This window comes from Corvus brachyrhynchos, unplaced genomic scaffold, assembly GCF_000691975.1.
Source record: "Corvus brachyrhynchos isolate BGI_N302 unplaced genomic scaffold, ASM69197v1 scaffold236, whole genome shotgun sequence".
Classification (NCBI taxonomy): Eukaryota; Metazoa; Chordata; class Aves; order Passeriformes; family Corvidae; genus Corvus; species Corvus brachyrhynchos.
The window spans coordinates 1,133,829-1,149,994 of NW_008238660.1; the positions used below are offsets into that span (position 1 = coordinate 1,133,829).

Sequence of the window (16,166 nt, forward strand, 5' to 3'; positions counted from 1 at the left end):
AAGCCGGTGATACTTTTTGTGCCTTTGTCCTGCTGATGACTTGGACAGTGCCAGCAGCTGATATTTATCTCCCTGTTCTTTGTTTCAGGAGAAACTGGAGCACCAGTACGCCCAGAGTTACAAGCAGGTGTCGTTGTTGGAGGATGACCTGAGCCAGACAAGGGCCATCAAAGATCAGCTGCACAAATATGTGAGGGAGCTGGAGCAGGCCAATGATGACCTGGAACGTGCAAAGAGGTGAAGGCTGCAAACCTCCTCTCCCTTTCAAGTTTGCACTACAAAGATCTTTTCTTTGCTACTCAGCTCGAGCATTTTATTGTTCCTTAAAGGGAGGATAACACACAATCAGAAAAACCCAAACACCCCCAAGGCACCGGATTGTTTGACCAGTGCAGTTGCCCCTCACCTGCCTCAGCTGGTTCCTGTTGCAGCAGGAAGGGCAGTGGGACAGTGTGGTTTGTGCTCCTGTGAGGAACAAGCCCAGATCCAGCCAGGCCACTGCACAGCCTTTGGTATTCTCAACTAGATGACTTTATTTGTGGTCCTGCTGGCTCAGAGAACCTTTGAAGTCAGGAGCTCCTGCTTTCCATAGTCCCTGTTAAATCAAACAGGCCAGAGGAGTCTCCTGTCCCTGGCAGAACAGCTGCAGGGAACAATCCTGCCCTTTGCAGGCTGCTGCTGGGAACACCCAGTTTGGGAGGAGGTCATGCTTCCCTTCTGCTGAATGGGAACTCTGCCGTTGATTCAGGAGAGCAGGAGTGAACCTCTGGCTATCTGGAAAAAAGATCTGAGAGCTGAGGCCCTGTTTCCACAAGGCTCTTAAGCTCTTGACTAACTTTTGACGCTGACTTTGGGAGGAATTGGGTCTTAGGCAGTATCCCAGTGCTCTGCTTCCCACCTTGGCTGGGCTGTGCCCGTGCAGAGCCCTGAGAGCACAGCCCCAGCTGAGCTGGTGCTCTGATTAATGCACAGCTTTGGAGCATGGCTTGGGAAAAACGGAGCTGGCTGCTCTGCACTGGCTCTTTCCCACATCTTTGGTGCATCCCTGAGAGCCAGATGCTATCATGTTCTTTTCATCTTTTTCTCCTGTTTCTTTGGAGTTGATTACTCCCTTTTAAGAAGCATTTCCATGGCTTTCACATGCTTACCTTGAATGGAGCCCTGCTAACATTTTTCTTCTGTTATGGTTTTGAATAAGCTTTTATGCTGGCTGAGCTGGAGAACCTAATATTCTGGATTTTGTTTCTAGGGCAACAATAGTTTCATTGGAAGACTTTGAACAAAGGCTGAACCAAGCTATTGAGAGAAATGCATTTTTAGAAAGTGAATTGGATGACAAGGAGTCATTGCTGGTCTCTGTACAGAGATTAAAGGATGAAGCAAGAGGTATGGCTGGTCTGGTTGGTTCTGTGTCCTGGTGCAGGGTTGCTTTGCTAAAAGAGATGTGCAGCAAGCAAAGCTCATGTTTCTGGAAAGCCTCACATGATGAGACTTGAACTGGATGCTGTAGGTGTTACTAACAGTGTGTTCTTTGTATGTCCAGTATAGCCAAAAAATAATTTCCTCATTTGGGCAGAGCTAATATCAGATTAATTCAGGATTTTTAGCACAAAAATACTCTGTTCCATGGATATAAGTTAATTGAGGAAATGTGCTTCAAAAGTTCCTCTTGCTGTGGGTTTATAGGAAGGGAAAGCACAGGAAACAACAGGGAAATACAGGAGAAATGGTTAAATAATTCCTAAAAAAATCTCTCCTGTGTTCCTTCTAAGCCCCTTGGAAATTGCCTTAAATATATTATTTACGATATTCCGGTAAAGGTTGTGTTTAGACCACTGAGTGAGAGATGTTTGGGATGGTGTTCTGGGATGTGACTGGGAGTTGGGAATTCCCCAGTGGATTTCAGGTTGAGGATGCTGGGGAAGCATTTCTAATGGTTGGTATAAATGGATTTCTCTGACAGTGGAGGTGATCTGCTCACAAGCCTGTGCCAGCCAATTATGTAGTTTAGAGGTTGGTGCTTTGCAGTTTTGTTCCCTAAATGAAGCTTCCTAAAAGACTTCCTCATTTGAGGCCTGGACCTAAGTGTGACACAATCTGACAGCAGGTTGGGATTTTTTGTTGTTATTCTCCTTTGTGACCCTTTTTGAAGCAAGTTTGTGCCCCAGAAATTGGGAGCTTTATTGGAAGCACGGGGATTTAGTACTAAATATGAAGAGGAAGATTTTCTGAGGAAATATATGTATTGTAATTTGAGATTAGGGCAATAAAACTGGAAAAACCAGCAAAACCCAGGGGACTGTTTTCTAGAACACTGGAACAATCAGCAAAACAGACATCTTGTTTCTTAGATGAGTCATTTGGAAATTTTTAGCATTCGTGAGTTATTCCCCCAGGCAGCAAGCAGGAACAGTAGCCTCTAAAAGAACTGGTACTGTCAAACTCAAACATGACATTTCTGATTGAACAGCCTCAGATCCTCTTCTGGAAGCCCAGACAGATTGTCACTTTGGCTCTGCTGTTTTACCTAAAATCAGTTCTAAATATTTGTGACAACTTAAAAGCTGTAATGTGCAGTTAATTTTGCTCTTGTGCCAGATTGAGGCAAGGAATGGGAGGTCTGTGAAAATGAAGTTGCTCTGCCCAAAAAGGAACAGCTCACTTGTAATGTTTGTTTGTATCTTTGTGAGGATTTGAGAGATCCATTGCTGGGCTGGGCTGGATTCTCTTTGTAGCAGAAAGCTGTGGAAAGGGAAGGGGACAGGGTAGGGGATAAGCTGCAGTCTGGGAGGAGATGAGAATAAAACCAGGCTTTCCTAATGCTCCATCTTTTCCCTTGGAGTCCCTTTCCTTTGGACTGCCCTCCATTCTGCTCCTTTACTTGCCAAGGCATCAAGAAACTGGATGCAACCCTTGGACTGCCTTTGGCTTGTGTGGATTAACTGGAAGGAGAATGTAGAGAATGGGAAACACTGGAATATATTGGTCATTCCTGTTTTTCCAAGCTGTGTTTGAGCAGGAGCTGGGCTCAGCAGCAGCAGTTCTTTGTGTCTAGCTGCAGTTTTTGTAACATGGAGCTCACGCTGCAAATGGGGAAAAATCCTGAGGCAAATTGGCTGCCCCCATCCCAGGGACAGGGAGCTCTCTGGGGCAGGCAGGGCTGTTTGCTCCCTCCCTGTCCCAGCTGGAATGGGAAGGGGTGGGATGGGGCTGGGGCTGCTCTGAGGGCTGTCCTCACTGCTGGAGGAAGCAGCAGCAGGCACTAATCCTGGATTGTTGGGAATTGTCTCCTGCTGCCCCTCCCAAATGAACAGAGAGAGTGTTTGTGAGAGAATCAGTCACTAATATGGGATTTTGTGGGGTTTTTCCTTCTCTCAATCCTCAGACCTACGGCAAGAGCTGGCTGTGAGGGAAAGGCAGCAGGAGGTAACCCGAAAATCAGCACCCAGCTCGCCCACTCTGGACTGTGAGAAGATGGATTCAGCTGTCCAGGCCTCTCTCTCCTTGCCAGCTACACCCGTTGGAAAAGGATCAGAAAATAGTTTTCCTTCCCCAAAAGGTATCACCCACAGGAATGAGGTCTGGTTGTGCTCCTTAGGGAACCCGAGGTGGATGTGGGGGTGTGGATCCCACACACTTCCATGAGTTGTGTTTGAATCCTGGGGCAGCATCGGGTGCATTTCAGGAGTAAACAGCATGGAGAAGGACAGTGAAGCTCAGACACTGCCTTTGGGGGCCGGAGGGGTTTGCACTCTGCAGTGGGTGCCTGCTGTAGAGCACTGATGATATTTGGAAATTCAGGGAAGTGCAGGGACTGATATTTCTGCTCAAATAGGCAGCAGCAGTGCTGGGTGAACATGGGCAGGAATTTGGAGTCTCTGCTACCACTCTGCCTTTTCAGGGGTCCTGTTTCCTCCGTGAGGCAGTGGGATGTTAGGCCAGCCCCTTTTCCCATCTGGAAGGCTCTGGACAGTCACAGGGATTAATACTTTATTTTTCAAATGAGAAGGAGTCGATTCCAGAGGGAGCTCTGGCTGGATTAGATGGATTGCACTCAGTAGCCTTGCAGATGGAGAGTGCATGAACTCTGCCTGGGGGGCTAATGGGACCGGGGGCAGTGGGCAGGAGTCAAGCTTTATCATTTTTCTCTGGCTAGTGATCCTGCAGTTATTGTGGGTAATGGTATGAAATGTCTGCAGCAAGATCGTAGATATGTTTGGGGTTTTTTTTTTTTATGTAGAAGCTGATGAATTTAAATTTTTTTCAAACCTGAACTGTGGAGGAGTGAAGTAATAAGAAGTGTCTGTGTTTGCAGCTATACCAAATGGGTTTGGTACCAGCCCACTGACTCCTTCAGCTCGAATATCTGCACTCAACATTGTGGGAGATCTGCTACGGAAAGTGGGGGTGAGTACTCTGGGCTCTCCCTGGGGCTTCTGTCCTTGTGCTTAATCTCAACACGGCCTTGGCCCATGCTGGGTACATTCTGCAGCTGCCAAATCATCCACATTCACTGCTTAGTATTTGATAATGCTTTTTTTTTTTTAAATTATTTTGATTTTTAAAGCATGATCCCGTGGTTCTGATCCGATTTGGGGTGACAAAATTCCTATTTGGAGTAAAAGTTTTTCAAGTACTGGGTTGGACACCGTTAACTTGTTCTTACCTGAACTGGGCCTGCAGCTTCCTCTGGGCTGCAGAGCTGGAGCTCAGGCTCTGGCTGAGGGAGGAGCTGGGATCACCCTGCCAGGGTCTGCTGGTGGGAGAGCTCCTCTCCCAGGGAGTTCTGCCACAGATACTCAAAGAAAAACCAGCCTGGAAACCTTTGGTAAGAAAGTGAGAAAATAAATCAGGAGAAAGCCAAGTGCTCCCATCTGTGGTTGGTGGGGAAGTGAAATGCATGAGCCTTTAAAGGGATTACACTGTGAGCAGGGAAGAAGTGCTTTAAACATCTGCTGCAGTGTTGTTCAGGACCCAGGCTTTCCACTTGGAGCAAGAAATGACTCCTGAGCTCCCAGAAGCTTCTTGGTGAGCCGTGGTGGTTTGTTTGTGTGTGAGTGAAGCTCAGGGAACTGGCTCTGGCTGTGCCCTGTGCCTGTGTAACCACGCTGAGCCCGGCAGGAGCTGCAGTACAGACAGTTGTTTTAGCAAAGTTGGACGTGAAAAATTGCCTGGCTGCTCCCATTTGGAGGCAGCGAGCTCAGCCTTGGTTGAAAGGGCAGCAGGACAGCTCGGGGTTAGCAGTGACATGTTTAAAAGGGGATCATTGTGAGTAAGAGTCTGCAGGGGATTTAGGGAGCTTAGTGACAATCCCATGTGATTACTCTGCAAGGACAGGAAATGCCAAATAAGCAAGCTTCTCTCCCAGGCTGCCCTGAGCCACAGCTCGGCCACTGGGACAGGGTTCCAGCTCATGCACTGCTCTAGGAACAATTATAGGGTGGTCAAGCTCTTTGGGGTTTGGCTGTGCCTCATCCCAAACCTTACACTCCCTGTCTCTGCAGGAAGTTTCCACTTTGCTTTCCTGCCTGCAGCTGAGACAGGGAGTCCTTGGCTCAGACCACACTGGCTGTGGCCAGGGGACAATCCGTGACACCCAGAGTTATCTACAGCTGCCTGTATAGTCCATAATCCCTAAATAAACTTCCATGGATTCCTAGGAGTCTGCACAGGGTTCACTTACCTGTGGCAGCATGTCAGTGCCCTGGTAATGGAATATTCTGTGCAGAACAGCCCCAAACCTCACATCTGGGGAGATGAATTTCAGTTTCCAGTGCAGGCATCTGCCATGTTCTGAGTGCCCCCACACACAGGGGTGGTAATGGGTACGGACTTCCTGCTACACCCCGTGGATATTCAGGATAAGAGGGATATTCAGCCTCTGATGGTGGCAGAATGGGCAGGTGATGTTCTGGAGTAAAGGAGAGAATCGGGATGTTGCTCCTCCTTCCAGGAGTCACTGAGGAGAAAGACCTCACCAGGCCTGTTGGGAAGGGTGGCAGTGGAGCTTTAGAAATTGACTATTTTGCAAGCCAAGATTAAGAAAGAAATTCCAGCAGGTGTTTTCCTGGTGAAAAAACCAACTTTCCAAATGCACAGCCCCTCTTAAAACTTGAGGATTCTGCTTTAGGTTCTCGGTCTTCTGATCAGCTCGCAGCAGCTGCCGAAGCAAGAAATTTTGGTAACTTCTGCTAGGATTTGGCTTCCTTATCTTGGGTAATTATTTCAAAGTTCATCTGTTCTAGAATCTGAGCCCTCGTGGAGCTGAGTAATGCCTGGCAGTCTGCATCAGCATCTGTGTGTTTCCTTTGTGGTTGGGTGACAGAAGAAATGACAGCTTTGTTCCCATTTTTTTGCCAAGGGTGATCACACTGAAGTCCTGATCATGGCAGTCTTAGGCTCATAAGCAGCAAAGTACTTCCTTTTAATTATTACTTTTTTAATATTATTTTTTTCTCTCCCCTTTCGCAGGCCTTAGAATCCAAATTAGCTGCTTGCAGGAATTTTGCAAAGGACCAGGCATCACGGAAATCCTACATTTCAGGGAATGTCAACAGCGCCGTGATGAGCAGCAACGGCACAAAGTACCCACACCCAGGGCACACGTCCTTCTTCGACAAGGGGTGAGCCAGGGCACAGCTCTGCCCTCGGGGGGGGCATTGCAGCAGCTCCTTGGAGCAGTTTTCACGGCTCGTCTTTAGCCCACCACCGTTTTCATCCCGTAGGAGAAATAACTCGTGGGTGCAAAGTCTGCAGGGGATTTCTGTAAAGCAGAGAGGAAAGCAGTGTGGCTGTGCCTCAGCTGGCAGTGCCTGTCCTGCCTGAGCTCTTGGGGGCTGCAACACCAACCCCAGGCAGTGAGGAGTGGGCCCTCTGAGGGCATCTCAGGAGCAGAGGAGGGGTTGCCAGGCGTGCTCTGGGCAAGTGCATGCAGAGCCCCAGACGTGGAGACTGCCTTGGAGCAGCTGGGGCAGGCAGGGATGTTCCCTGGGAGGGATCCTGGGTGCTCACACCCCCTCTGTGAGGGATGAACCATCGGTGGAGGAATTCTGGCTGCTGAGGGGTGGCTCCTCCCTGCTGTGAGTCAGCCTCGGAGCCGGGGATTGCTTTCCCGGGAAAAGCCCTCGTGTGTGTGTGTGTGTCTGCCGTGCTCAGAGCTCCCTCTGGGACACTGGGAAATGCTTCTGCAGGAGGGTTTTCCCCAGTGCCTCACAGCACAAGGCCCAGTGGGTGTACAAAGGTGGAAAGCACAGAGGTACTGAGGGCAGAACAGCCTCCATGCTCCCTGTGTGTCCTCACGTTAAACCTCAGTGCCATTTAATGCTGATATTCAGCACTTCCTCAATCCTGTCTGTATTTTAGAGAATGAAATGAGCTGTTTCCAACCTGAAAGTGCCAGAGCAGCCAGCTGAGCTTCCCACATTCATCCTCAGCAGAGCCGTGTGGGGAGCAGGGTGAGCTGCACCTTAAAAACTGGCACTCAGAGCTCCTAGAGCCATTGGTGTTTGCTGCTTTGGGAAAGGCAGAGTTCAGAGCCTTAAAGTCATGTGCAAATCAGCTTTTGGGCTGTGTGTGCTGCAGGGCTGAGGGGGCTGTGCATCCCCCAGGGAGCTGGAAGTGCTGGGGAGGGATTATGGCAGCTCTTAGCAGGCAGCGCAGCTATATTGAGGTGTGGTGTGACAAATAAGCTGATTGCTCTGTGGGGTGGGGGTCACTTTTAATTATGCAGATTGTCATCACACTCCTTACCTGGGCTGGCTGCCTGGAGGGAGGAGCAGGCTGGGGCTGAGGAAGGCTTAGAAACCCAGGAAGGAAATGCTGCAGCAGAGCTGGGGGTGTTAGTGGACAGGATAAAGGGCTGGAAGTGGTTGCTGTGCTTATCTGCAAGTTGCCAGAGATGCTGCACAGCCCCACTGTCCTGTCCTGGTCCCCTGTACCCCTGTGTGCTGTTCCCAGGCTGTCCCTTCACCCACTCCTGCTCCCCTGCTCTGTGCCAGGAGGTGCTGGCAGTGCCTGTGCTGGGTGCAGGCTCCAGGGCTGCTGTGGAAAGCCTGGCTCAGCCCTGGGAGCTGGACTGGGAGCTGTCCCCAGGCCCTTCTTGTCCCTTCCTTCCTTCCTCTCCAGCCATCAACTCTCCTCCCTGCCCCGGGTGTTGCTGGAGCCTGGTCCAGGTGTGGGTGCGGCCCTGATCCAGGTGTGGGTGTGGCCCTGATCCAGGTGTGGGTGCAGCCCTGATCCAGGTGTGGGTGCGGCCCTGATCCAGGTGTGAGTGTGTCCCTGATCCAATCTGCAGCTGCTGCCTGAGGAACAGCTGGTGGCTGAGTGGTGGGGTTGGCTCAGAGATAACTCAGCCACACCATTACAGCTCTGTTTACCTTCCTCCTTCTGCCATTTAGTTGGTTGAAATATTTGAGGCATCTCCAGCTCTTGCCAAGCCCCTGCTCTTTGCCCTCGGTGGGGAACAGGGCAGCCCTGCTTCAGGGGAGGCCTGGAGCACAGCAGGGCTTGCACCAAAGCTTGGCTGCAGGATTGGGGCAGTCAGGGCTTTCCTACTTGTTAAAAACTCAGCAGTGTCTCGTGGAAGATCAGTTTCCTGCAGATTGGTCCCTTCAGGAACATGCAGGTTCTGTCAAGATGCCAGGGAATGGCAGAACAGCACCCGAGGATGGTCCTCGGGATGGATACTTGCTTTTTGCTGTTGTAATTATTGTTAATTGGTTGTTAATGTCAGTCCAGTTTTGTCCAGGGAACAAAACTGCTCTGGGCTCTGCAGGGCCCTGGCACTGGGACAGCCAGCCTGAGGTGCCTGTTCCCCTTCCTGCAGTCCTGAATGCCAAAGGCCTCATAGCTGATGTTTATTCCTGGTTATTTTTGTGAATCTCTTGGGCTTTGTTTTAATGAAACGAGCTGAAGTTTGAATGTGAGAAGTGCCTGTGCTCACACACAGCAGTCGGAGGTGTCTCTGTGCTGTCCCCCACAGCCCTGATCAGAATACACCAGGCTGTGAAATCTGGGTCACTTTTCAGTCCCAGATCCACCTTATTTAAAGGTTTTCCTGGGACAGAGGGAGCTGTGGGTGACTCAGGTGCAGGAATCCTGTGCCTGTCCTGTGCTGGGTTGCCCGTGCAGGGCAGTCTCACTGTGCAGAGGTCAGACAGGAGAGGTTTGCTGAGGTCTGGTTTAACACCTTTGCTTGGCCCCAGTTGTTGCTTCAAGGGTTGTGCTCAGGAATGTCATTTTTGTGTGCATAAACTTTCCCTTTCTCTCCACTAGGCGTGAGAAGGTCATATTCCCCACCTTGGTCATGGGTAAATGAATTCATTTGCACTGATTGGCTGCATGTGGTGTAACCTGGGGCTTGGGGCAGATTTGGGGGCTCTGGTAACTGCACGAGGTAGTTGGTAGTGTCACACACTAATGGGCCCTGATAGAGCCTGAGGCTGCAACTGCTCTTTCTCCTTACTTGAAATAAACCTCTCTGGTGCTGTGACCTGTTGCAAACATAAGCCTGAGTGCTGCTTGCTTTCTTGATCTGTGTAATACTTCAAATAAGTGCATGTTTCTGATTGAACTGGTCCCAGCAGGGATTCAGGGGAGGTGTGGCTTCATTGATGGAGTTCATTCGGAAGGTTTGCCCTTCGGTTGTGATTTTCCTGCAGCATTTTGTGGCTCTTGGTGTGCAGTGATGTGGTTGTGGCAGACAGGAAAGCAAACAAGGGCACAGGTGGCTGGGAGATGGCCGGGGTAGAGCAGGGAGGGGACAGTGTGGGCGGGGACAGCAGTGTCCCTGCTCGGTGTCACTGTCCATGCCCAGCACAGCCGTGGCAGCTGGGAGCAGCTGGGGCAGTTCCAGGTCTCCAAGTGTGCTTTGCCAGCTCTGTTTTTCCTTCAAGCTGGACTGTTCAGCTTCAGAAGAATCTTCCACTGAGGATGTGTTGGAAACTTAGAGCTGAGGGTATCTTGGGCATGAGGTGCTAAGTACAAAGTCCAGCTCGAAATGCAGGTTAATGAGTCTAAATTAGCAGTCAGGGCAGAGTGGTTGGACACAGACACAAAGCCCATGGCACTGCAGGGACAGGAGGTCAGAAACATCCCTCAGCAACCACTGCAGGGACCTTCCCAGCAGGGAATGCTGCTCCTGGCTCTGTTTGGAGCCTGGTTTCTTGGGAATCCCAGAGCAAGGACATGGCACAGGCACCGCAGAGTTTGCTGGAGTGGTCTGAGGGCCAGGGAAAAGGGGCAGGAGCAGGAGGGGGACCTGGCTGGGGTTAATCACTATGGGCAGGAGGCTCCAGAGACCTCCCAGAACTGCCCGAGTCGGAGCTGGAGTACAAGAGCTTTTCCCAGCTCACTCCTGGAAGCTAAAGCAGGACCTTTTATTGGTTATTTTTACACTTGCTGTGTTTAAGTTATTTCATTTTCCTTTAATTCTGTCTCCCACTGCAGTAATGCTGATGTCTTTCCCTTTTTTTGGTGCCTTTTCATGTTCCCATCAGAAACCCAAGGCTGGGTAAGCCCTCCCTAAGCTCAGCCTTAGTGCCAGCTCTCAGTATCCCCCAGCTGCTGCTGCTGTTTGGTGCCTTTTGCTGTGGCCCAGCAAATCCAGGCTGCTGCTTCACCTTGGATGAAGAAAGGCAGAGCTGGAGAAGTGCTGCAGAGCTGGACATGGAAGCAGGACCTGCTGAGCCTCCAGAGCTGTGGGGCTCTCCCCCACCCTGAGCATTGCAGAGCTCCCTGAGGGCAGGGCTGGTGTGGGGGGAAGTGCAGATCAGGGATGTCATTGCTCCTGGGCTGGGATGGAGCCGTGTCAGATGGAAAAGCTGCTGGACCCACAGGCTCCTCTCCCACCCATCCCAGGGGGGATTGCTGGGGCACAGAGACAGCTCTGCCGTGGCACTGGCCGCCCTCAGAGCGTGTGTGTGTGTGTGTGTGTGTGTGTGTGTGTGTGTGTGTGTGTGTCCCCTCCTGAGGGACACGGGCACAGGGCAGGCACCGCCCCGGGGGCTGTGCCCTCGCTCCGGGCACACGGGCACCCAGTGCCAGGGAAGAGACGGGGGCAGCCGACGCTGAGGGAGGCTGGGCCTGACCCTGCACGGTCCCATCGTGCACAGACCCAGCGGGCTCAGGCTCTGGGGCCACTCGTCCTCCTGGGACAGTCGCCTCAGCCAGGACGTGCCAGCTCCGGCCCTGGCGTGGGCCCTGACCTGGCAGCCGGAGCTGGGGCCCTGTCCCGGTGCTGTCCTGGCCCTGTCCCCGGGGACGCCGTGAGGAGGAGGAGCAGGGCCAGGGAGGGTTCCGGGTGCTGGGGAGGGGCAGCAGTGCCCTGCCCCCGGCTGCTCCTCCCTGACGGGCTCTCTCTCCTTCCCAGGGCAGTGAACGGCTTTGACCAAGGGCCCCCCGGCCTGGGGGGCTCCCGACCGTCCTCGGCGCCGGGAATGCTCCCCCTGAGTGTATGAGCCCACAGGAGTTTGGACTTGGATGCTTTTCTCAGCCCACCACGAGAAGAACTGCTCCTGATTCCTCCCCATTCCCACCCTGCTGGAACATGGCCCTGAGAGGAGACCCCGAGCCCACGGCCCTCCATGTCCTGTCAATACAGTTTGTTTTCTGCTGTTGCTCTAGTGGACGTTCTCTGCCCTGGCCCCACGAGCTGCCACCCTCTGCTGTGCTTGGGGACACCGAGCCCTGCTCTGTCTGGGGGGCACAGGGGTCCTGCTGTGCTTGGGGACACGCCCGGCCTCGGCCCCTTGGCTTTCCCTCTCCTCTCACTGAGGTCTGACAGAGCTTTGGCCGCTCCTCTCACAGGTTAGTTCTCCTGTCCCTGTCCCCTCCCAGGCCCTGCAGCTGCTGCCCTCAGGCCTCGTGGCAGTGCCCTGGGGGGCTGGCATCAGCCCTGGCGCTATTTGCACCTGGAGCTGGCCCCAGGTCCTGTCTCAGTTCCAGCTGTGTCAGTGGCAGTCACAGCAGGGCTGGATGAGCGGCTCCAGCCTGGCCCATCCCCACTGGACAGCTGGACACACACAGAGGGCCAGGGCAGGGAGGGAGAGGGGGCGTGGCAGCGCACTGGGGTGACCATCCCAGCCCCCCCAGATGCCTTGGCAGGGCCAAGCACGGCTGAGCTGTTCCCCCTGGGGCTCCTGCCCTGGTGCAGGGGTGGCAGTGCTGTGCCCAGGGGCTGTGCCCTCAGGTGCCCCCAGGGCTGCCCCACAGCTCCGTGGCCCTGCTGGACTCGGCCTCCATCCCTCACCCTCCACACAGCGACCCCGTGGGAGCTTTAGGAAGCTGCTGCTCCACCTGGCCCCAAGGCCCGCCCTGCCCTGCCCATCACCCCTGTGCTGTAGGACTGGACTGTCCAGCATCACCTGTGACAGTTTGGGGCGACTGAGCCCTGTGGGTCTTTCAGGCAACACATTTGTGTGGTTTCTCTGTCCATGTGCCTCAGAGTCGGTGGATTTTTAGACAGAACCAGAAAATGGAGCCAGGGTTGGAGCTGAGGGTTCAGCAATCGTCGTTCAGGGGCTCTGCAGCTCCCAGGTGGTTGAGTTACAAATGCTGAGAAAAAAACCCCACTGGCCCAGCAGTGGAGGTGGGATTGTCCCTTTGCCATTAGGGTTTGTATGGTCCTTCCTTCCTGTGCATCCTCTGCTGCATTTGACTGTTTACATTTGTTTTATTGTACATAGATTTGTAAACATAATACCTTTGCCTGAGGTCTTTGTACATAACTTGGGCTTTGTAGCTTTATTTATTCAGCCTCTCTCTGGCATGTTTCCATAGGATGTACCGTTCCACCCTGGTGCCACTGACATGATGTGGTTTCAAAAGAATGAAAACAAATGAGACTAATCTTCCAAAAATAAAGTTCTTTTAATGTGGAATCAGTGGATTTTGCAGAACCAGTGGCCGTGGCTCTTACTTTGTCCCGTAGGGGTTTCTGCCATGGCCCGGGGAGGGCCGATGTTCAGGCAGTGCCACATCATCCCACGCCCCTGCCCTTGGGAGAGCAGCTCGGTTTGGGCCAGGGGGACGGGCACTGCTGGGGCTGAGCACACAGCAGCCCAGCCTCTGCTGCTGGCCCGCAGGGGGGACACAATATTTCAGCTGGCGACATGCTGGAAGCCTCCAGCTGCCTTCCGGGGGATTTCTGCCTCCGTGGAGCAGCTGGAAGGAGTTTCCTGTGCACAAGAGCCGGGCTGGGGCCCGAGCCAGGGCTGCTGCCGCTGTCCGGCCGGGCTCGGCTCCGCTGCCCAGCCCGGGGCTGTGCTCGTGTCCGGCCCCGCACGGACACCCTGCACGGACACCCCGGACAGACACCCCAGCACCCCCCGTTCCTCTGGGGACGCACTCGCTGCCAGCTCCTGCCAGACCCTCAGACACCCTGAGCCCAGCGGGGTCACCCTCCCTGCGCCCGCCCGCCCTCCTGCCCCGTTCCAGTCCCAGCTCACAGCCGAGCCCGGGCCGGCTGCCAGGGACAGGGACAGGCCCTGCCCTGCCCCCAGCCGTGCCAGCAGCAGGGAAAAGCCCTTCCTCATCCCTTCTTTTCCACAGCAGTGAAGGAGGAAAAGGTTGCCCAGGACTGACCAAGTTCCATCCAGGAGCCTGGGCCCACCCCTGGGCTCCAGCAGCCCCTCGGTGCTGGAGGCTCCAGCCCCAAGCCAGGGCCCGGGAGCCACAGGTCCCCTGGAAAGGGTGGGAGCAGCACCCACCCAGCCCCTCTGCCTGCTCTGTGTCCTCATTCCCTCACGTTTTTAACCCACTCACCTCCCTCCCCCCTTTCCCACCTCTCTGGGGGGAGCCAAAAGCTCCCAGCCCAGACTCCTGCAGCTCCTGGGCCTTTCCTCCCCCAGTTCTAGGGCAGGTTTTGCACCCCAGGACCCCAAAATATGGGATGCAACTGCTCAGGCAGGAGCCCAGAGCCTGCTGAAGGCACAAGTGGGGCTGTGCCTGTGCCATGGCCCTGAGGGGCAGCAGGAGAGCTCAGAGCTCCCTTTGTGCTCCAGCTGGGCCCTGCCAGTGGCATTCAAAGGCAAGGGCTCAGCTCAGACCAAGCCCTTGATGCTGTATTTAGGTCAAAATAAAAGGAAAAAAAAAGCAAACAAACAAAACAGGAAAAAGGGAAAAGGCAGCTTCCAGTCATATCTCGTTTATTAAGGTCTATGCCAGCCTCGGGAGAGCTCTTCCAGTAAGTAAACAGAGCAGGCGGCCGCATCTATAATGAATAAATTTATTGTCTTACAAAAATCATTGTCTAGAAATATGGGTATACAAGAAAACAAGATATTTGCAGTCAGACGCCTGGTGGTCAACAGCCAGTTTGATTAAAAATATCCAAACACACACAACAAAACCTTTGCGACAGATGTTAAAGCTTTTAACCAAAAAGGGAAATCCACGGGTTTTGAGCATGTGGCAGAGGAAGTTTCCTAGTTAACACTGATTCATTGTCACTAATATCAATAATACCACTTGGACTAGAGAGGTACATGATATGAAGCACAGTCAAAATTAATACATTAAATCATTGTTATATAGGCAAATTATATATGTAACGTTGTCTTAGTACTGTAGTGTCTAAGGCACTTTCTGTAATGTCAGTTTTCAGCTATTTAAACAAAAAGAACGCTAACTACTCACTGTAATACTGCTCAAAATAAAAAAACAACAACAAAACAACAACAAAAAAAAAAGGATTCACATCCACTGGCATGTTAACTGTAGGCAGGCAACATCCATCCATCCAGGGCGGGAGCCCCGAGCCCCGGCCCCGCAGGACCCCGGGGCTGCCGGGGGTCCCGGAGCCTCCCACGCCCTGACTCGGCCTCACATTAATAAATTAGTTTTGCCTGTGCTGTGTGTTTATTTCCCACTGGTGTTCACATTATCCCAGCCTGGGTGTCTGCAGGGCCCCGGGGGCTCTGAGCACGCAGGGCTGTACAGGGGACGGGGACCCACCTCGGTGTGCCTGGACTGCATGGACACGAACGGATGGAGCAGGTGCTGAGAACACTTCAAATGGGATTGCAGGATAAAAATGGACACTACTCACTCATCCCTACACTTCCCTCTAACACTTCCCAAGGCCGTTTTTCACAGTTCACTCAGGGGTTGTGTGCGGATCACAACAATTGGGAGAAAAGAAAGAAACAGGTGCGGTTTGGTCTTCACTGATCTGAGAGACTGCGCCCAGCCCGGGGCCGGCGAGCCCGGAGCCTGAAGGATGCTGCTGGACACAAGGCATGCACAGCCACGGCAAGGGGTCTGTCCTGGCCACCCACCCGCTGGGAATGACGCTTCTGGATTGATAAAAAAAAGTTTCATCCTTCACATGATGCTTTATAAAATGGCTTTACAATGAGTATCTGGAAAAGAGATGCACTGAACAGAGACGATCCCGGTTGTTTACTATATATAAAAAAGCAGTTGTACCTATATCTGAAGCAGGGTACAGTGTGGTGAGGCTGGAGAGCCTTAAGACATGGTTGACCTATGATAAGGAACCTTGTAGCACATGCCGAGGGTCATAAGGCAGCTTTCCGGCCACAAGGCAGTTCCGAGGGCAGGGCAGGGCGCTCCGAGTGCTCCTGCCCGGGGCTGGAAAGGTCTCTGCATGCAGGCGGGGCCGGGCGCTACTCGGCGGGGGCGGGCGGGGCCTCGTTCACGTCGCTGCCTTTGCTCTCGGCGTCGTCGTCCGACAGCTCCAGCGAGGCGCCCTCGATGTGCAGCTGCCGCCGCCCCGAGCGGCTCCCGGGGGAGGGGGGGGGGCCCCCCCCCCCCCGGGCCCACCACGCCCAGCCACACCTGACCCCTCCTCACAGCCCTGAAGCTGAGGGTAGCTCTGGACTGAACTGGCCAGCCCCAATGTCCAGCCTGGCCTTGGGCACTGCCAGGGATCCAGGGGCAGCCCCAGCTGCTCTGGGCACCCTGTGCCAGGGCCTGGCACCCTCACAGGGAGGAATTTCTCCCATCTAACGCTGCCCTCGGGCAGTGGGAACCATTCCCTGTGTCCTGTCCCTCCAGGCCCTTGTCCAAAGTCCCTTCAGGAACTGAAAGGTCACCCTGGCAGCCCTCCCTGCTCAGCCATGTGGGAATGGGGCAGCTCAGTCCCACAGGGAGTCTCAAAGCCCCCTCCCTGCCCAGGGAGCCAGAACCGCGAGCTCCCACACCTC

The 16,166-nt window shown here is 53.5% G+C and overlaps 2 protein-coding genes across 7 annotated transcripts in view; one reads left to right on the forward strand and one right to left on the reverse strand.

Annotated features, from left to right (window-relative positions):
• NDEL1 (nudE neurodevelopment protein 1 like 1) overlaps window positions 1-12,896 on the forward strand; it is a 23,926-nt gene extending 11,030 nt beyond the window's left edge. For 4 of the 6 annotated variants that reach the window (XM_017737712.1, XM_017737710.1, XM_017737709.1 and 1 more), the window contains exons 4-9: window positions 89-237; window positions 1,250-1,386; window positions 3,386-3,559; window positions 4,316-4,407; window positions 6,472-6,623; window positions 11,369-12,896. In XM_017737712.1, the coding sequence (XP_017593201.1) occupies window positions 89-237; window positions 1,250-1,386; window positions 3,386-3,559; window positions 4,316-4,407; window positions 6,472-6,623; window positions 11,369-11,456 (792 nt within the window). In that variant the 3' untranslated portion in view covers window positions 11,457-12,896. Of the gene's footprint in view, window positions 1-88; window positions 238-1,249; window positions 1,387-3,385; window positions 3,560-4,315; window positions 4,408-6,471; window positions 6,624-9,273; window positions 9,317-11,368 lie in introns of those variants that run through there. The other 2 variants (XM_017737708.1, XM_008636344.2) reach the window with 2 other exon arrangements.
• A 1,231-nt stretch (window positions 12,897-14,127) lies between these two features.
• MYH10 (myosin, heavy chain 10, non-muscle) overlaps window positions 14,128-16,166 on the reverse strand; it is an 89,718-nt gene continuing 87,679 nt past the window's right edge. Inside the window, exon 43 of the mRNA XM_017737707.1 lies at window positions 14,128-15,771. Within this exon, the coding sequence (XP_017593196.1) occupies window positions 15,627-15,771 (145 nt within the window). The 3' untranslated portion in view covers window positions 14,128-15,626. The remainder of the gene's footprint in view (window positions 15,772-16,166) is intronic.